Source organism: Melospiza melodia, chromosome 16 (assembly GCF_035770615.1).
Source record: "Melospiza melodia melodia isolate bMelMel2 chromosome 16, bMelMel2.pri, whole genome shotgun sequence".
NCBI classification, from domain to species: domain Eukaryota; kingdom Metazoa; phylum Chordata; class Aves; order Passeriformes; family Passerellidae; genus Melospiza; species Melospiza melodia.
The window spans coordinates 19,950,792-19,971,464 of record NC_086209.1 but is presented as its reverse complement, the minus strand read 5'-3'; the positions used below and the strand labels follow the sequence as shown (position 1 = coordinate 19,971,464).

Here is a 20,673-nt window from a genome sequence, read left to right as displayed (position 1 = left end):
TTCAATGAAGAGCCCTATGATTTCATGCTAAGATTCTTCAGCAGCTAAGCTTTTCTAAACATATTCAGGGACAGAGAGATGCTATTTTGAAAGATGCCTAGAAGGGTTTTCAGGAGACAAAAACTCAAGTCAATGATGAGCAGTAACTGTATAATCCTGAGTCTGTGCTGCCCATCTGAATGTCAGCTGTTTCATGTACAATTCTCCTCTGACATTTTGCTTTCAAGGCCTCCTTGGTGCTCAAGCCACACAATTTTTAGCTAACCCTGATCTGTGGAGAAGTTATATCAGTAGCTATTTACCAGCAATACTGCTACTAAAAACACAACAAGAAATGAACAGCTGCAGTGTTACGTAGATAGATTTCCTTGCACAAAGGAATGAAGACAATCTGAGGGTGCCTACGGTCATTGAAAAGTTTCTCCGCTGAAATGAGAAGCACCAGGTTGTGCAGACCTTGTTATTAATGAGAAGAACTTACTCAGCTAAGCAGCCTGCAAAATCTCATCTTTTGGGGATCTGCTTTCAGTGTGAGAGCGCTGCAGTGGAGCCTGGACACTGAAGCAAAGCAGAAAACCCCGAAATATTAAATATTAACTAGATACTATTCAATTGAGGAAAGCCTTCACACAATCCGTGATTCACACTGAAAAAGGACTTGACCATTTTGAAGACAACTCTCAGCACCCAGTGGCTCCACAATTGCAGGAATACACGCCACCATCCCTTCTGCCCCAAACCAAAACAGACTATTTGATCATTTAACACATGACCTAGAGAATACCCTGACCACTGTGTCCCCAGTTTAAAAAAACATATAACAAAACCACAGAAACCTTCAGAAACACAGGCATTACATTTTGCCAGCAATTTAAAAGCTGGGAACTTTGGATGCCACTTAACTACAACAGCCAGCTCTCCACCTTCACAAAGACCAAAAGGTTGAGAGATAAATCTGATCAAAATGGTTTTCATTACAACACACCTGTTTTTTCTCAGACAGAGGACTCAGTGTGCCATAATCTTTTGGGTTTTGGCTAAGTATTTTCTGAAATGTCATTTCTGATAGGTAATGTACAGTTTAATAGAGGGGGGTTATTTTTTCAGAGCAGAGACTATTTGTAAACCACCATCTCTCCATAAGCAGTGTGTACCACCCTGTTCAGCCACTTCCCCCTTAGGAGCCCATGAACCTGGAGGGAGGATGGAGCCAGAGCAAGGCTGGACACCCTGGGCACACCACCTTAGGAGGGGAGGCAGGAGCAGCTCAAAGTGGGGCAGCTGTGCCCACAGAGAACCCTGCACTGTCACACTGTCCTCTCTCTGACAGCTCCCAAAGCCCTGCTGATGAAGAGGGTGAACAAATCACCCAGCACACACGACACCCACAGAGCAGCCCCAGCAATGGGTCTGTGAAGGGCCCTGAACACCACATTCCTACCCTAATTTTATCCTCACCCCCATCTCCCATAAATACCCAGAACCCTAAAACTGGGTCACTGCTGCCTGCAGGGTGGCAGGGGAAAATTCATAAATATTGATGCAGGAAAAAGAAATAAACTTTTCTTGGAGAAGTGGGTTCTGCCTACCATGCCCCAGGAGCCTCAGCACCATCGGCATTTTGTGGTGCCAAACCATCATTTAAAGGCTGAATTTTATGCCAACTCGCTGGCCCTGTCAAGGCTTCCCATTTTCCATTTCAGCCCATTAATACCATGAGAAGCCAAGAGCCTTCTCTGGCCTCAGCGGCACTTCTGGAAAGGACTTGTACTCCCTCCAAAAGCTGCCTTTCCTGATGAGGCTGGGACAGAAGATGCTCTTCCCATGCTAGCAAACACAAACGCCACCTCTAGCTCCAGAGTCCAGCACCAGTCAGCAGGATTTGTGTTTCAAAGGCACATATCTTCCAGAAACACGGTTTTCTGATTCAGAAGAGCCTTCTAATAATGAACTGCATGGCCCAAAGCTACTTCAGTTTGGTGGTTATTAAATAGCACAAAAAATTCATGACAAACTATGTTATTTAAATAACTTAGGATAGGGAAAAATAATCACAAACAATTCATCTATTCACAAGGAAAAGCCTTCCAGTAAACACCTGCATCATAAAGGAGAGAATAGACAGAAAAGTTCTCCTCTACCACTAAGATTCAGGTTTTGCCACAGAGGCAAAGAGCAGAGAGCATGAGCTGAGCTCAGTACGTCACTAACTGATTATCTCCTCGAGAGAATAATGCAGCTTTCAGATCAAGAACACACAGTTATAGGTCTCTGCAAGAAATTGCTCAGAAATACAATTAGCAGGTAATTTAATTGAACAAATATGCCTCATGGAAAGGACATAAACTTCAAATTAACCAGAGCCTGAACTTTTGTGTTGGTCACATTTCATACGAGCTGAGACCACCACAGTTCAACAAACCCAGCCTGACTGAAGGGACACTCAAACCACCAGCCATGCTGAGCCAAAGTTGCACCCAACAGGAGCCGATGAACAGAAAGAAAAAGCTGCTTGCATATTTTTAATTCAACATATTCTATTCAGGGTGTCATTGTTGTTTTGATATTTAAACAATTCTCACCGACATTCAAGTTATCCATAATTTGTTCTACCAGCCCAGCCAAGAGAGCAGAGAACTGCAGCTAGGGAGCAGGAGGTGTGAGAGGCTGAAGGAAGCTGCGTGGACCCTCAGAGAAGGTTATCTGTCCTTTCAGGGCAGGGATGTGTGTGCAGAAGGACTGCAGGCTCTTTGACCATGTGTACCCCCACGAAAATGCCCTCAGACACCAACCTGTGTGCATGCACCATTCACTGTCTGCACTACTGAGTCCTTTCAGCACCTTGGGTGCTTGCCAAAGAATCAAAGCATTAAAAATGAGGTAAACTGACTGCTCCTGTCCACAGCAGAGCAGCACAAACACGTGTCACCACTCATCTCTGTGCTTACGGGTGCTGAGTTACCCTCCCTTGGCTCTAAAAGTGAGGGCCAGCAGTCCAAGGGAAAATATCACAACTAGAACAACTGAAACCAAAGGAAAACACAGGATTTGAATGCCTCCCCTCTTACATGGAAAGCACCTCCTCAGAGCAGTCCATAGGTGCCACGGCCCCTCGGAGGGGCAGCTTTCCCATGGCCACAGCACAGGACTGGTGCCCACTAAAGCCAGCACCACCGGGGCATCAGCAGCGCAGGGCGAGCGCCTCTCCCAGCACCCAGCCCTCCCCAGAGCCTCTGGGCTTGTACAGCCACAGACACATTAACAGAACTGACCAAGGATGAGGGAGGACCAAAATAGCTCGCTTTCTTTCTCAAGCCACTGGCAAAAATCAAACCAATTAAAATCATGATCTGAGTCAGTTTTAGTCGATCGCTGGCACCTGGGGCAAAGCGCCGCCAGAGCAGAGCTGCTGTTGGTTTCCAATTGAGCTGTCAGTGAGACAGGGGAAGGGGCTCGAGGAGATGAAGCAGGCATTAATAATAACAGAGGCAAAGACGAGAGCTTGGTCCACACCACAGGCACAGGATTTGCATCAGCTTCCCGCGCCTGTCTGACAGCAAGCCTGGCCCAGGGCACCAACAAAACCACAAAGCAAAGAGGAAAACTTGAAGGGAAGCAAAAAACAAACCCCCAAAATGGTGTACAGACACACAGGCAATAAAGAATATTTTTACAAAACAGCTGAAACCAAACAGCAGTTGTGTCCCTCCAGCAGCTCCTGGATGCGGCCATGCCCTGTGAGGTGGCTGCAGCGATTGGCGCGGTGGGGTAAATGCAGGACACCGCTGCTCAGGAGCCAACAGCCCTCTGAGGGTGTGCCACCAACCACAGACAGCAGGACACTCATGTGCCCAAGGCAGCGTGGCTATCTAGCAGGGCCCCTGCACAGCAGCACGGTGCCAGCCACACCAGCAGCATGGTGCCAGCCACACCAGCCACAGGGCACCAAGGCAGGGCCGGGCCACCGAGCAACACCAACAGCATCACCACACAGCAAAGCTGTTCTGACAGACCCTGACCCCTGACAGAGGCAGTCCAAATCTAAAAAACCCCAAATGATCAAACAACAACAACAGAAATATCACCACAGGACAGAAGCTAAAAATAAGATTCTGCAACACTGCTTTTCATCAGGTCTGCCTGTGTGCCTGAAAGAGGAGAGCTTGCAGTGAGCAATACCTGCCCTCACTCTGGAGTCAGGATCACAAACAACTCATCAATTCCCAATAGCTCACACGCGGCTTGAGCCAAGGTCTCGTTTGTCTGGGGAGGAAAAACAAGAGCAAGAAATGATTACAACTCTAAAAATACCATGGAGAGAGAGCTGCAAGGCTGGTCCTTGGCACGGGCTGGCTCTGCTGCCACTGCCACAGCCCTGGGCGCGCCGGGGCAGCTGTGCCCACACACACGGTCCCTCTGGGGTGAGGAGCACCTCGTCCTTGCAGGAGAGCCTGGCAAGGTGCTCACTCCCTCCAGCTGCACCCTCCAGTGTTTCAGGCTGACCTAAAGTCGGTCCTATGGTTCATGAAGCACTTGGAGGAGCACAGGGAGGATTTACATGTTTGTCATCCCAGCCTGTGGGGACAGCACCCCACCGAGGCAGAGGAACTGGACAGGGACCAGTTTCCAGAGGTAGCCAAGGTGCAGGAAATAATTAGTGAACTATATTGGCCTACTGAAAGGTAGACAGCTGATAGTCTTTGCATTTTGAGATTCCCATCCTTAACCTCCCTTCCAGACAAAGTGAAAAGGATGGAGACATGGCGTGTTTCCAAAAGGACAAGCTGAAAAAAGATTAACCTGCATATGTGCAAAGAGAGTGTTTAACACCACAGCACCCAGAGAAAAGCCTGTTACTACACAAGATGGGAATTTAGCTACCACCACACCACATCAAAAGAAACCACCACGTTTCACTCTTCTGCTTTAAAATCTGTCCCACGCCTTCCTCATATGTCTGCACCTCCTGATCAATTACCTTATGTCAAAGCCTTGTTACACACACACACTCACACGCAAGTTTTAATTGATTTACTCAAGTCAGTGAGCAAGGAATAAATTAAATTACATCTTGGGAAATAAAGCTGGGCACGCCAGGGCGGCCCGCCTCACTGCTGCAGGATTTGAAAGCTCAGAAACAAAGGCAGATCTGGTTTGCTGCCACAGTTTGATGTGGAGCCTCAAAGTGCCTGAGAGCTGTGCTGGCCCAGCTGATCCTCAGCCGGCCCAGGGCAGGGCAGCCAGGGTGCTGAGCCCACAAGCACAGACCTTGTCCACTGATCACAGCAGCACCAGCCAGCATTCATCCAGCAGCTCTCTCCTCACAGCACAGCGCAGCGCCAGCACACTGCACACATGAGTACTGAACAGAAAATGCACATAAAACCAACATTTCCGTGCTTTGTGATGGCATTTTGACTGGGTCAAAACTGATGCCACCACCTTTTAAAGACTATTCATTCTCACCATATTTACCAAGATGATCCTTCAAGACGTTTGAGTCAATAATCCTATGCTAGTGAATAAAGGTAAAACATAAATAAGAAACAGAAGAAGATGAAGATATTGTAAGAGACGGAATTATACAGAATAATTCCCAAAGCTAAATTTTGAAGCACCAACAACCAAATTACAGCAGAACTGGAGAGGCAGCAGCTGCCTTCAAGGACATCCAGCACAGGACAGGGCAAAACTTCAAACCACACTGTTCCGTTCACAGCATCTCCCAGGCAATCTCTCATTCCTAAACACAGGATTCTGCTCCCTTTTATTCACCAGCACGGTTTTCTGATGCTGCAAGATCAGATCAGGAAACAAATCTGTTTCTCTTACATACTTCAGTAATCCCATACTGCAGAATCAAGGCTCAAACTTGCAGTTCATCCTAGCAACCTTCAGGCTTATCTTAGAGCACTGATTCAACACAACCCCCTGCCACACTTTTTATAAAGAAAAAAACTGGGGGGAAAAAGAATGTTTAAAATATTGATCCCAAGAGTGGTCAGCACTGTGAAGTGCAAAGCGTGTCACATTTCCACTGAGGGTTTGATTCACAAGGCTGGCACTGAGCAGCACAAACCACGCTTCAGTCTGACCTGACAGGACAGCACAGCTCAGGTGCTGCTCTTCAGAAGGTGCCACCCAAATTAACACCAATGATCGATCAAACTCTCTCACCAGCAGTTATTCAAACCCAACCCAAGCACAGGACAGTTTAAAATGCTAACAGCAGCAATAAGAACTGTAATTAGAGATCTGACTGAGGAGGCAGAAAAGCCCTATAAAAGAAGAGGGTTCCACAGTGATGCAGGCATTGTGGATGCACTGACAGCAGTGCTCTCCCAGCTCTGTGAAGGAAGATCAATGTGTTATCTCCTCTCAGGGACAGAAGCATTGTCTGACAAACAGCTCGCTCACACCCTGCACCTCAGCCATCAAATCTGCTAGCTTTTCTCCATTTCTCTCACAAGCCCTTTGTCACTCACTCAGCCTGCCTCATGCACACTCAATGGCTCCTGAAATGCACTGAAGGTAAGAATTTGTGATAGTGGGAATGTGGCATGACAAGAATATCCAACTTTCACTGATAGGGACCCAAAGCAGAGCGCTAACAGCTTTTGGGCAAATGGAAAGTAGAGATGTTTGGCACCTTGCAGGACAGATTGTCAAGTCTTTTCTGCACCATTTCAGGCTGTCAAACCTGCGTGCTTTCCCTGCAGTCTGATATTACTACAAGTCACACCCACAGTATCTCCTCTTCCATTACATTCTTCAGCTTCCTTGTGCTCTCCAGAGACTTTTCAAAGCTCATTTTCCATCATTCAAAGTCTCATAGAATCTGCTTTCTCCTGCCACTGTACCACACTTTCTCCCTCTTCCATTCTCAGCCTGGCACCTCTTATTCATTCCACAAAGCAATTTAAAGTCCATCCTTCATGATCAAACACGGAGTGAAACAAAAGCACTTCCAGACCAAAAGGCACAGCCCCGCCACCTCGCTACTGAGCTTCCAGCATCCTCCACAGCACTGACACGAAACCCTGCTTTTTTCAGCTGTTATGCATTTCAAAATCCCTTCCTAACATTGTTCAGAAGGGCCTAACTAATTTTTCTGATCATACTCAAAAGTCTTGAAGAAACATCTCTGTTTTGACGGGAGGTCTTTTCAGACCAAGGGTGGAACAAGGACAGCGATGGAAAACCTGACAGGTCTTTTTCCTTAAAATAGCTCCAGTGTGACTGTTTTTCCTGAGAAATATCAAAGAAGTTTTGCTTATGTCCCATTAGGGAAACAAACTCAAATTTTTAAACCCTGAAAGTTGCCATGAAAAGAACTGAAAACTTTCACAGCTCTGCACAATCCTTTTTTCCTCTACAGTCATTAATTGCTGCCACTTGAATTAGGCATCCCTAAACAAGGGCATCTACTGTTCTTAAATGAACTACTAGGAGAAAGTCCAAGTTCATCTTTCTCCTGTTTTCCACGCTGTCCTCTCCTTGTGCAGGAGTTGCTGGATCACTGCCTATAAAGCTTTCACTGCTCTCCATCACCTACCAACGGGACACCCCTCATGAATGTCATGTACACTAATCCCCAACATCCCAGAAATGATGGGATAGAAATTCCTCCCAAGGACACAATTGTACAAACAGAACTTGAAAACTGGGGTTTGCACTGATAATCTGAAAAGAAACAAAAAAAAAAAAAAAACAAAAACGAAACCCCAAAAACCAAACGAAACAAACAAGATGAAACCCAACCCCAAAACAAACACCCAGCCCCTCCTGCAGCCAAGGAAACCATTTGTGCTGCTCTCCAGTGGCCAAGTAGCACAGCTCTGCATGGCCAGCAGCCAGCTAGCAGCACCAACACAGACATTCCTCCTCCAGCCTCCCTGGCCAGGCAGTGTCCTGACCTTGGAGTGGGTCTGAAACCGCTCACACTTCACCCCAAAAGTCTCTTTTCAGCTGGAGGCAGACTTCTGACCCTGCTGCTGTAGCCTCCCCACGAGGTGATGAAGGAGAGCCTTGCCATGTGATCCCTCTTGACTTACTTCACTCTGACCACCTTTTATTGAGCTCCGCCAAAGCAAACGAAAACCCAATATCCTCTCTCAGAAAGCAAACAGGGCAGAGCGGGAAGGGGAGAAGAGCAGCAGATGAAAGTCACTCCAGCTCTCCTTGCCCAATCACTTGAAAGCAGCCAGCTATTTTTGGCAGTCTCTGGATTCAGGCACTGCTATGCAAGACGAGAGGCAAACGTGAGGCAGAGCACATGACAGAGCTGCCCTCTGCACACTGTGTGATGGCCCTGTGTTGTGCTGGGGGGCTGCAGGGACCCCTGCTCCTCCAGCAGGACTAATCACTGCTCCTGGGATGGCCTCACACAGCTGCAAGCCCCTCCCTGAGGAAATGCATCCACCCGCAATGCCCACCAACGCTGCAAGCCCCAAAAATACTTCCACGTCTGTATTGCACCAGGGAGGACTCTCACGGATCAGGTTCTGCTCTGCACCCCACCCAGGACCAGCTCTGCACCCCACAAGGAGTGACAATGGCTTGCAGTGACAACTGGCTCCATCCTGGCTTCTTGTTCTCCTGCAGCACTCAGAGGAGTAAAGTCACATCAGCTTGGAGCACTGTGTATAATTACAATTAAAACACTGATCATTTTCCAGACAGTACTGTGGCACAACTTGGGCAAACTGAGATGTAAGAGCAACACAATAATTTCACGTGTGTACTGAACACACAAGACAGCTGCCCAGAACTCCACAGCAGATGTAAAAGCCAGAGGAAAAATGTTTCTGTGTAAGCAGACTGACAGCACACTGGCAATGTGTGGAAGTAAATCCAGCCTCAGCTACTTGAACAGTGTGGCCAGGAGCTACATAAGGGACACAAAGTGACACCCAAAGCAAATCCCTGCAGAGCACACAGCTCAGAGGGGAATACACAATGCCCACCTCTGATCTGATCCCACCATCACAGCAGAAATTCATCCTAAACTGGCTGGTAACTAAATGCACACGTATCAAAGATATCAAGCACTGGTTAAACAATTTATTCTTAAAGCAACCAAGAGAGCCTTGTATCAATTATGTCAGACCCCAGCTTTTGAAAAGCACGTAGAGATTCCCTGGGCCACAGAACAGATTATCTCTGTAAATACACCTTCATTTCAGCTGCAAGCACCACCAGTGGCACAGGTAACAAACACCAGCAGCTCAGATTCAGTCAATCCTGAACCGTGTACATGTAATGCAGCCCAGATCAATGGCAATTCGATTGCTATTTCAGGAATATCTCTTCTTCCCACCTCATTTCTGTCCTCTGCTCCCTCCCACCTCCCAGTGATGCTCTAATTATTCAAACAACGTAAGCAGTGTTCAATCCATGCCAGCCGTTTCTTCCTTCAGCACTGACCTTGCCTTATACATCACTCTCACAAAACTAATTAAGTGGAGAACAGTCTCACTTTACACTCTCTTCATGAGAAGAACTGAATTGTTACCTGCCCGAGGGTGCAATTCAAATTATTTTCGCCTTCATTTCACTCAGCAACACAATACAAATATTGAGCACGAAACCAGACAATTCACAGAAACCTTTACCCAAGATACCACACACAAAAATAAAAGGATTATTGTAAATAACATCTATAACCTAGTTGTCTCATTTTGGTTTTTAACATTCATTTTCATGTAAGCTTGACCAAGATGTGTTTTGGGGAAAAGGAGGGAGTTTTGTTAGGTCAAACGATGTAGCTGAGGAAGGAAAAACAGCTTGGGCTACACAAGCCCTAGAGCCAGGCTCAGCTGAGAGGGACAGGAGTGGCCAAGAACCCTTCAGTCCCACAGAGGAGATCTGAGACCACGGAATCTGTGAGAGCATCCAGGCACCAACAGGGCAGCTCCTCTCCCATACACAGAAACACAGAACTCCTGGCCTGAAAATGCTCAGCTAAGGGTTGTCCAGGATGGGAGGCTTGGCCTCTTGGAGTTACAAATGTTTTATTGCACACAGAACACCTCCAGATTTACAGAGGATTTTATACAAGCATGGATTCAGTGCTTGCAGGAGGCTGAGGAACAGGACTTGTCCTGTCTTTGCTCCTGAGGAGGTTTTTCACACAATTCTGGAGCTGTGGCTTCTGCAGGAGACATCAGCACTAACACACCATGAGGAGCAGAAGCAGAAATTGAGCATGCATGGACCCAAGGCTGCCCTGCAGCCTCCGTTCCCAAAGCACGGGGGTGAGACCAGTGCCTTGCAGGGAATCTCAGAAGATGGCACAAACTCAGTTAATGACATGTCTGCAGGGTACTGTGGGTGGCCACAGAGCAGAGATGCCAGATTCTAGGCCATGCAGATTCTGGTGCATCTGCTGTGCTCCCCCTCTGCAGTGCCCTGCAAGGCTCTGTGGGGCTGCTCGTCCTCCAGGCTTCATTTGGAGATTTGGCATCTGCAAGAGGCAACTATAATTAAGTTTTCCTCTAGAAGCAAAAAAAAAAGACTTTTACTACCTTCTGTACAACACAAGTTGTTGGCATGGACAGCAGCCACACAGAACCAACACCAGCAAACCCCCGAGTGTGGAGCTTGTCCCTGGAAATTCTGCCTTGCTGTGGATTTCCTCAACACTAAAACCATTCAGGAGCATCAGCACAAATGTGCTGGCATTTCCATCTCAACACTGCTTCCACTTTTTAGCTGCTGACGTTTTATCAACATATGTGAGGGGCCACAGTCTTGGGATTGAGAGGGAAGGATGTTTCTTTTATAGAGCTCCTGTCGTTTGTGGTACCAAAGCCAGCCCAGATAATGAGTCAGAACAGGAGGTAGTTACTGTAAATATTCCAAGCATGGGCACATTAACAACCTCCCACTAATCAGAGGCAATGCCACGGACAGACAGAGAACTCCCACCGGTGTCACTGGGAGTTCTGAATGGATCAGGGCTGGGCCAAGCATCGAGCATCCATTGTGAGCTGAGGGATCAATGGCAGGATGGGATGGGCCATGGCCCCGATTCTGGCTGGCTCTTTCCAGTGGGCGATGCAGGCTTCTATGCAAAGTGAAATCTGCAGCCTCAGACAGGAGCCTCTGAGATTTCCAGCGTGAAGGGAACACAAGCGCTGTGGTGAACTCACTCTCTGGTGCCGTTCCGTGTTGGTAACACAAACACAAGTTCTGATGTGTGGGTCAGCAGCACCAACTGACCACAAAGACCCAATGTGCTGCTGGCAAGCACCTGCCTGAACAGATCCTCAAGCTCACATCCTAAACTGCAGCTGCTGCTGAAGTCTGGGGGGCTTTTGGTCTGCAATGAAAAGAACTGGCGCCCAAGTTTCTGCCGAAAAGACACAGAACTGCCCTGCCTGTGACCTGAGCTGGCCAAGCAGCACTCGGGGCACTCAGCACCGGGCTCCCTTCCCCCTTCTCACCAGGGCTGCACTCGCTGCTAATTTTGATCCCGTGGCCTCAGACCAAGACGTGGTCAGCTTACACACTGCTCCTCCTCAGTCCCTGAAGTAAGTTACTGTCTCATGAATCAGTTCTATAGAAATATAACTGTTGAGATCAGCTTCTTTATTTTTGTCAGCTTTTCTCCAGACCTTTCAATCATAAGCTGCATTATCCAATATTCCCACAAAGCCAGGAAAAGCAGTAATAGATACCTCAAAATTCTGACTTCTGTTCTTCCTGCCAAGTGATTTCTCTAAGTGCTTTGTTTTCTGCTGTCACTGAATTAGAATAGTACCTGTACTTCCAGAGTCTTCACTGTTACTGTCACTATTTCAATACGCTCTTCTCACATTAGATGCTTTCAACTTCAAAAATGCTCCTATTTTGCTTTCTGCAGAAGAAAATACACTCTGCATTTTCTCACTGCTTATGGCTGAGGTGATCAGACTTTTGGACAAAGCTATCCCAGTTCCTTGTGGTGACAGCACGGTGACAGGAACAGATCCCCCTGCATCTGCTTTGATGGGGAAGCCAATAGTACATAATCCCCTTAGTAAAAAGGACACAAATGCAGATTAATCCAGTCCTCAGATTGAGTTTGAGAGTCTCTGCTCCAGCTCTTGACTCTGGCCAGAGGAGCCACACAAACTGCAGAGCAGCGTGTGTGTGCAAGGGCCTGGCTGTAAGAGCAGGCAGCACGGGCTCTGCAAGGGCCAGCCCCAAAGCACAGGGCTGCCAGCACTCAGCTCCTTCCCCATGCATGCCCAGGGCTCTCCTCCTGCCCACAACCCTCCCCAAACATAAGATATAAAATATTAATTCAAACCAGGTGATGCTGGTCCAGCCCCAAGGACCGACGGGGACACTCAAGGCACTGTGCCCAGAGTGCAAGGCCAACACTTCTGGGGAAATGCCCTGCCCTGGCACAGCCACGGCTCTGGACACAGCAGCTCCGTGCCAGGACAAGAACCTGCCTGGTGGGAGCTGCTCTGCTGTGCTGGGAATGCAGGAGAGCTGCCCCAAAATCACTGAGTGCCCACTGCTGTGCTGGGAATGCACCCAGAGCACCCCCTGAGCTGCTCCCCAAAATCAGTGCCCACTGCTGTGCTGGGAATGCAGGAGAGCTGCCCCCAAAATCACTGAGTGCCCACTGCTGAGCTGGGAATGTACCCAGAGCATCCCCTGGGCACTGAGCTGCTGCTCCCCAGTCAGTGCCCACTGTGGGATGCTGAGCTGTTCCTGCCCAGCCCCTGGCATTCCTGCCCCCGGGCACAGCGAGGTGACACGGACACTGCCCCAGGGGAAGGCAGCCCAGAGGGGACAGGCTGCTCTGGAGCCAGCTGCTGGCTGCCCCAAACAGCCTCCACCCCAGAGCAGCACTGCCCCTGTGCCCCGGGGAGCACACCTGGGCCGGCAGCACCCCGCACCTTCCAACTCTCACACACTGAATTGAACACAGGGGATCAAAGCCATCATCTGCCCTAATCCTACAGGTACACAGCACAGTTATTGCAGCATCTTGCAGAAAGGAAAGGTGCGCATCCCTGACTTCATTCTGTTAATCCATGAGCTTCAGTTAAGATTAGGATAGATAATTCCAAATGCCCACAGCCACTTTTAAAAGCAACCAGATATTGAGCACAACACAGCCATCACTGGGTTTTCCAGGCAGGACTGACACCTGGGACCAACACAGTCTTAAGCAAGCAGTTACCCTCCTCTTTGGCTTCAGGAAAGAAGTGAAAAACCCCCACTGTTTTAATTAAAAATAGATTTTTATACTTCTGTAACACCTGCAGAAGTCCACTGACACCACCACAGACTTTACAAAAGCATAATTTCACTGCAAACAACCACTGCAAGGCAGTTCAGTATTTGCTCTGGACTGTGCTTTTGCCCAGCAAAATCCATGGCCTTTCAAGTATCTGGATAAATCAGTTTTTTCTAGAAAGAGCCACCCCAAATCCAGGGGAAGAAAGTGTCTCTTAACAACACACACAGTGCAGCTCCTACATTTGGGCTGAACATGGCCCTCCCCAAATCCTGTAGAGAACTACAGCAAGGTCTCACCTCACGCGTGGCCCTGCAATGGCTGAGCAAGCTTCAGGAGCGAGAAACGCTGGCACTGCTCTCACTGAGAAGCATCCCACATTTATGGGGCAAACACAGCCCCGGGACAGCTGCATTTACAGCAGGTATTCAAACTACACCACCCTCCCTTACAGAGGGGGTACCTGAACCAGCACCACCACAAGCCACTCGTATATAAAACATGATCATGTTGTTCTTCGAAAGAGAGGGCAACTAACCCAAAACCACAGAGCTTTCTCTCAGGACTCCAGTGCCACAGGACACCTGCAGAAAAATGCAGGAAATGGTATCCCATCCTTTCCAGGCAAATTATAAATTGTTTAATTGTATAAAAAACCCATCCGGACCAAAAAATCTTAACAAAAAACCCCACCCATCACTGCCTGGATTTACTATGGCTGGGGCCAAATCAAACATTCCCATGGAGAGCATTAACACTTGCAATGACCAAAAGAGCATTCAGGTGGTTCAGAGGAAAGAACATTTCCTATTCTTGCCTACAACTCAAGAGGCTGAGGAGGATCATGCAGCCTATACATGAGCTAGTAAATATTAACTCCTTCTCAGCATCCCCGAGCCTCTCCAAAAGCTGTTTCACAGGTGCTCCGCACCACTCACAAAGCTCCTCACACATGTGGGCTCCTCCTGCTGCACCCACAACCGCCTCTCTGCTTGGTGGGAACACACAAAGTTTCTCTGTGAGCTCAGGGAGCGGAGCAGCCTCTCCTGAAGCAGAGCAGCAGCACCCACTGCTTTTCCTGAGCCTCAGAATATTCACCTGCTCACCCTGTCAGCGCTGACATCACAGCCTCGCACGTCTCAGGCACCACTGACTCACTAACAGACACACAAGTGCCTTTGTCCCACTGCTCTGAAATGTGCCAAAGCAATTTCAGACGTGAAGTGTGTCATTAGAACCTGTAATCACAGCACAAAATGCAATATGTAAGCTTGATTTTAAAAATAAGCTTTCAGGCAAGCATAGCACAAGTACGGCAATTTCTTTTTGCTTACGTTCGTACCACAGTTCTAAATCATGCAAAATAATTCCTCGGAAAGGCGGGAATCTTTTGTTCTGCGCTGCTTAATAAATTATTTAAAGCGCAATATAGCGAATAAGGCCACCATGAAAGAAAATCAAAATCAACTCAACTTCAAAGGATATAATGTAAAGGCAAAACATATTTATCTAAAAAAAGTAAGGTTTTGCAATGCATCTAAGTAGCGAAGTTGATTGTGTTGCTGAGAAAAAAAATGTCATGCAAACGCTAAGGATTTGGACATGAGACAGAACATAGTAAGAAGGGGAAAGACAGAGTTGGGAAAAAACTCACATAAAAAAAGAAGATTTCCAAAGTGTTAAACATAAATTTTCAAAACCATGAAACCAAAAGCTTTTTATCAAGAATAGAAAGGCTGTATTGTTTTGATTCGGCCTCTCTGGCTGCTAAAAAAGTAAACGGCAGGGAAGCGTCCCACTGGGTTTTACAGAACTGGGAAACGAGGGGCGGGTTTCGGTCCTGCGGGGAGGCCCGGCCACAGCCCCGCTCCCAAACCACACTGGGGTGTGCGGGGAGCCCCTGGGGACACCCCGAGGGACAGCGAGCCCCGAGCCGGCCGGGGTGGCACGGGGCACACGGCCACCTGTGCGGGCACCACCCCGGCGGGGAACCCGGCAGGGAACCCCGGAACTGTACGGTACCGTACCCCGGCAGGGAACCGAGCAGGGAACCCCGGCAGGGAACCCCGGTACCGTACCCCGGCAGGGAACCGAGCAGGGAACCCCGGCAGGGAACCCTCGCACCCTGGCAGGGAACCCCGGCATGGACCCCGTACCCGGCAGAAACCCCGGCCATGCCCCCGGCGCGGGCAGCCCCAGCGCCGCGGGGCCCGGGGCGAAGCGGGGCGGGGAAACCCCCGTGCCCGGCCCCGCTGGGTGCCCCGGCCCCGCTCGGTGCCCCGGCCCCGCTCGGTGCCCCGGCCCGGGCCCCGCTGCCCGTCTCCATGGCGATGTGTGCCCTCCCCGCCCGCCGGCCGGAGCCGCCGCAGCGCCGAGCACCCCCGGCTCCGGCCGGGAGCCGCCCCCTCCCCTCCCCTGGCCGCCGGGGAACGGGGGGGCCCCGGTGCCGCATTGAGCGGGCCCCGCGGCCGGGCCGGGGTGCCGGGCAGCGCCGGGTGCCGCTCCCTGCCGAGCCGGGGCTGCCCCCGGAGCCGTGCCCCCCCTCCCGGCCCCGTGAGCTGTCCGCGGTCGGGCCGGGGAACGCGCCCGCCGATCGGGGCGGCTGCGCCTGCCTTACCCTTGGAAGCATCTTTCTCTTCTTTGGGCTTGATCACCTTCCCGCTCATAGACCCCAGCTTGGGTGGGAAAATCCCCGGGAGCGTCGCAAATTCCGGCTGGACCAAAGAAACCTCGGGCGGGGAGCAGCGTGCGTGCGCGTGGGGGATCCTCTACGCCGAAAAGGCTGAAATAACACCGGGAGCAGGGGAAGGGGGGGCACTGAGGAGCCGGCGAGCTGCCCGCTCCCCGGAGCGGAGCCTCGGAGCCCGGCGGCGCCGCCGCGGTGCCTGCGGGAGCCGAGCGGGGAGCGGGGGGCTCCGGCAGCCGCAGCACCGAGCCCCTGCGCCGCTCGCCGTGCCGGAGACAAAAGCGATATTCCCCGTGTCTGCCCGGCCCCGGCCCCCTCCTTCCCCCGCCTCCCCGGCTCTGCCTCCCCTCCCCAGGGCCAGGGAAGCGCAGCTGGTCCTGCAAGTCCCACCGACCGGGGGGAGGGGGGTACCGCGACTGGGGAGGGGTTGTTCGCTTGGGTGTGTTGGGTTCGGGTTTTTCTCTTTTCGCATCCTCCCCTAATAATAATGGGATCGAGCAGCTGAGCCGCAGCCGCGGATAGGCGGAGGAGGAGGACGCGAGTCCCCGTCACTGCGGGAGAGGCGGCAGGTTTACGCTCGCGGCAGCGAGGAGGGCTGGAGGGGCAGCTCCAGCCGCCGGCCCCGCGCTCCCCATCACCCGCACCGGGGCTCCATTAACCGGCACGGGGGAGGGCGGGGGCAGCACGCCTCCCGCTGCCCCGCGGCCACGGACCGCCGCCCCACGGCCGGAGCCACGGCCAGCCGGGCTGCCCCCGGCCCGGGGAGCCGCTGCCAGCCCGGCACCGCAGGGGCGGCTGTGGGCGCGGGGCCCGGCGGGTGCCGCCCGCTCCCTGCCTGTTGCTGCCGTGGCGGGAGCGGGGCACGGGGGGCACCGGGGGATCGGGTTCCCGATAGCAGCGGGCACGGAGGGCAATGGGGATCGGGTTCCGCAGCAGGGAACGGGCAGAGCCGCGCCGGCTGCCGCCCAGCCCAGCCCTGCCCCGGGGTGTGGGACGGCGCTCAGGGACCCCTCCCGCCCCCTGCTCCATCCCCTCGGGGAGCGGGAAGGGACCGCCAGAGCCCCTCACCTGTGTAACAGCGGCGTGTCCCGCCCCCCTGGCCCCCTCTCCTCGCTGGGGCAAAACTTCCTCTGCCGGGGCCGCCGCCGGGGGAGGGACGGGCCCGGTGCTGCCCCTTGGAGCCCGGCCCCGCTGGGGCCGCCCAAAATAACCCTCAGGGCAGGGCGAGCCGGGCCGGGCCGGGCCGGGGAGCCCCGCGGCTGCTCCTGCCCGCTCTGCCCGGCCCGAAGGAGCCGGTCCGGGCCGGGGACACGAGGGGTTCCCGCAGGGAGCGAGGCAGGGCTGGCACCCGGGCAGCCCCCGTGCCCCGCTCCCGCCGGGGGTCCCGGCACAGCCCGGCCCCGGGGCCGCTATTTTTAGTGGGGCCGGATTCCTGCCCGGCCCTGTCCCCGTCCCCTGCGGCACCGGACAGCTGGGGACAGCCGGGGACAGCTCGGCTTTCGGCGGCCAGCCCTCTGCCCCGGGCACCGCGCTGCGGGACAGCGGCTGAGTCAGTGGGTGATGATGAAACACGGCGTGGGATGAAGGCTCATGCCCACCGCACGTGGTGCCTGCGGATCAAGCGCGGTAAGGGGCGTTGGGGCTGTTTAAGCTGAGAAGCAGGAGCCGGGATGGCTCGGCAGGCTCGGCTTTGCTCCTCAGGGACACGGGATCGCTGGGGCAGGGGTGAAATCACCATCGCCCGAGGTATTTCAAACCACAGAGGGGTGGCATTTAGGGACATGGCTTAGCGGTGAGCACGGCAGTGCGGGTTAACAGATTTGATGATCTCAGAGGCCTTTCCCAATCAAAATGACTCCAGGATTCAGTAAGCCCTCTGGTGATAGTGGGCTTGGAGTGCTCTCCATGTAAGTCTATTTCACACGAGCCTCTTCAGCTGTTTGGTGTTTTAACACATCCGAGGCTCTCCAGGGGGTTAAAAACCTGGTCTTTTTCTTGCCTGTTTCTCTCCAAACAGGGACCACTGAATGGAAACGGAATGGGGAAGGAGAGATTCTCTGGTTCAGCTGAGCCAGCATTGTCAGAAGCAGCTTATGAACCCCAGCAAGATTTCAGTTGTCCAATACAACTTAGCCCTGATTTTCAAAGGCATTTGCAGTGTCTTTGCTGAGAGCCGTGACAATTCACACTTCTGGTCTGAGGTCTTTCCAACACCAAATGTCACTGACAAATGCTGTGTTGGTGCTGACAGTGAAGCTGCCTTACCTGAGCCATTCTCACCTTTGCCAGGAGACGTGTTCAGTTTTGCAGGAGTAGTTATTACATTGACCACACCAGGCCCTACACTCACATTTACTACACTGGAAGGAGGCAGCAGCTCAGCAGGTTGTGGAAGAATTGTACCAACTGGTGGGCAGAGGGAGCTTCCCCTGCTGTTTTAAATGAGTTAGCTTTTCCCCTTACTAGTTTTCAGGGCTCGGAAGTGTCAGTTAAAACAGCAATAAAATATCGTGTTCTGCATGCAAAATCTAAGGAGATTTGCATGAAGGCTTATTGCAATCCAGGTCCAGTTTGCACAGCCTGGAATTTGAAAGCTGCCTTGATGGCTGGAGTGTCCTAGTGGAGATGGAATCTGTGCTCAGGGTGCTGCCTTATGTCTTCAGATTGCCCCATCAGTTCCTTGCTTTGAAGTGAGCATCTCTGGATTTTAGGAAAATCACTCAGGTCTGGCTTTAAAACAGAATTCCTTTAACTAACTCAAGTATTTAAATATGAATCTGAACCTCGGTGTCTTGGTACATCACTTCCCAACTGTAGTAGGGGAAATTGTCACCTCATTGGTTTCCAGCTCCTGCCCTGGAAGCTGAGAAGCACTTGGATGCTGTGGTGACAGAAGTGAAACACAACAAGCTGCACAGGCTCAGGCAGAAACTTACCTGTACATGGCCCTGACAGGGATCCCTGACCTCTCACTGACAGCATTCTCTGAGTTTCTGAATTTACAGCAATTTCTGCACCTCCAGATAAATCAGGTAGTCAGAGGAAGGAGATTTAGTGAAGTTTAACACAAAGAAATCTGACGTGTCTGTGTAAATGCTGTTTAGGTGCCCCTGTGTGCCCTGGGAGGGTTTAAATTCAAGTCTTTGTTGTGGCAGCACAATTTAAAGTCAGATATCAGTAAATTGTTCTAATTACTCACCTTGTGCAGCTCCCAGATTCCAACAGAGTCATTTAAACCGAGTGGCAACCAGCCAGGCAGCACACATGGCTGGAGCATCATCCGTACCCTTGTACGGTGTGTGGCTCTCCTTCCCAGAGGGACCAGCAGGAGTGCCCTGGGCACAGCGAGGGCTCTCGGGGTGAAGGGGAACGCGAGGCTTTTCCACAGCACCCACAGCAGATCCCAGCTGGGCTCTCTGCGTTGCCCAGCCCGGGCTGCTCTCGGGAGCAGGCACAGCAGGCTGATGTGCTGCACGGAGCTGTGCCTCTCTCTGCTGAGGGGTTTATTCCCCCAGGAACATCTCCCGGGAGCTTCTGACTTGGCACAGCCTTGGCTAAGTCAAGTATCACTTAACAACCTGAAACTGCGAACTGTAAGTGCTTTTATACAGCAAAGCTGCGGCTGCTTGGCGTGCAGTTGGCTGTATGGTCTGTCTATAAAACACTCTCTCAAGTCATGAACATGCTTTTCCTGCCCTCGTAAAATATCCACAGAGACAAATATCCCCTGAGGGATTCTGGAACTCACACAGATACAGTGGTGACATTGCTCATCAATGTACTTTTCCCTTGGTTCTTTGACTGATTCACAAGTTGAAAGTTTCTCTTTTCTGTAGGCAGGGGTTTGTAAAAGGTCCAGATTCTACTGTTTTATACAGCAGGAATCTTACATTGTGCCTTTAAAGCTTTGTCATGATGGCTCCTGGTATGTTCCCAGTTAAATCTGGAGTAAAACTCTCCCTACATTCAGGCAGAGCAGGATCAGGCCTTACATTTAAGATTCCAGACATGATAAACTCTCACTAATACAAGCACTTAATCCTCATTTCAATTTACATTTCAATATTCACGCTGGCATCTAGAGGTATCTATTCAATGTGGATAAAATAAGTAAGGCGTGTGTCTGGTTTAGTTGCCACTGTTTTGCAGTGGTGTGTATAAAATCAGCCCAGAGAAATCCACTGCACATCTCCTTATGTCCTACCACTGATTCAGTTGGAATGCCAGGGCAGATTTCTGTTCTACCAGTTGTGTGTCACAGTAAAACCAGGGAGGTTTACAGGTGAGCTAAATACCGAACACAGGGCCAAAGCACAGCCTGTCCCTGAGCAGGCACATCCCTGTTCCAATGGGTGTTTCATTTGGCCCCTAAATTATTTTTACCACTCCTATTCCCACACAGTCTAAAGCACCACACAGAAGATCATTTTTGGGCAGACAGCTTGCTGTGCACGATCTTCTTCCTTTTGATTGCCAAAACTCAGCTGCTGCACGCAAACAGAGTTCCAGCTAATGGATGGCACAGAGATTGCAGTTTCATTTCTCTGAGTAATTGTCTGATCAGCAGAGACACCCTCACAGGATCCAAGTGGGAAGGGATAATGATCACACATCCATGGAATGCTGGCCCAAAGCTGCTCCATCACTGCCCTCCTCAGCAGGACAGGGCACAGAAAATATAACATAAGTCTCGTGGGTTGGGATAAGGACAGGGAGAGATCACTCACCAATTACTGCCACAGGCAAA

The 20,673-nt window shown here is 51.1% G+C and overlaps 1 protein-coding gene and 1 long non-coding RNA gene across 4 annotated transcripts in view; one reads left to right on the top strand and one right to left on the bottom strand.

Moving 5' to 3' along the window:
- The window catches only part of FGF13 (fibroblast growth factor 13), a 191,681-nt gene extending 174,587 nt beyond the window's left edge, over positions 1-17,094 (bottom strand). Inside the window, exons 1-2 of one of the 3 annotated variants that reach the window (XM_063170871.1) lie at positions 16,995-17,094; positions 15,858-16,022 (exon numbers count right to left, since the gene is read on the bottom strand). In XM_063170871.1, the coding sequence (XP_063026941.1) occupies positions 15,858-15,906 (49 nt within the window). In that variant the 5' untranslated portion in view covers positions 15,907-16,022; positions 16,995-17,094. Of the gene's footprint in view, positions 1-15,857; positions 16,114-16,994 lie in introns of those variants that run through there. The other 2 variants (XM_063170873.1, XM_063170870.1) reach the window with 2 other exon arrangements.
- A 224-nt stretch (positions 17,095-17,318) lies between these two features.
- LOC134425943 (uncharacterized) lies at positions 17,319-18,073 on the top strand. The gene is made up of 2 exons (XR_010029812.1): positions 17,319-17,552; positions 17,944-18,073. It is a non-coding gene; the product is annotated as an uncharacterized LOC134425943 (long non-coding RNA).
- Positions 18,074-20,673: the final 2,600 nt, after the last annotated feature.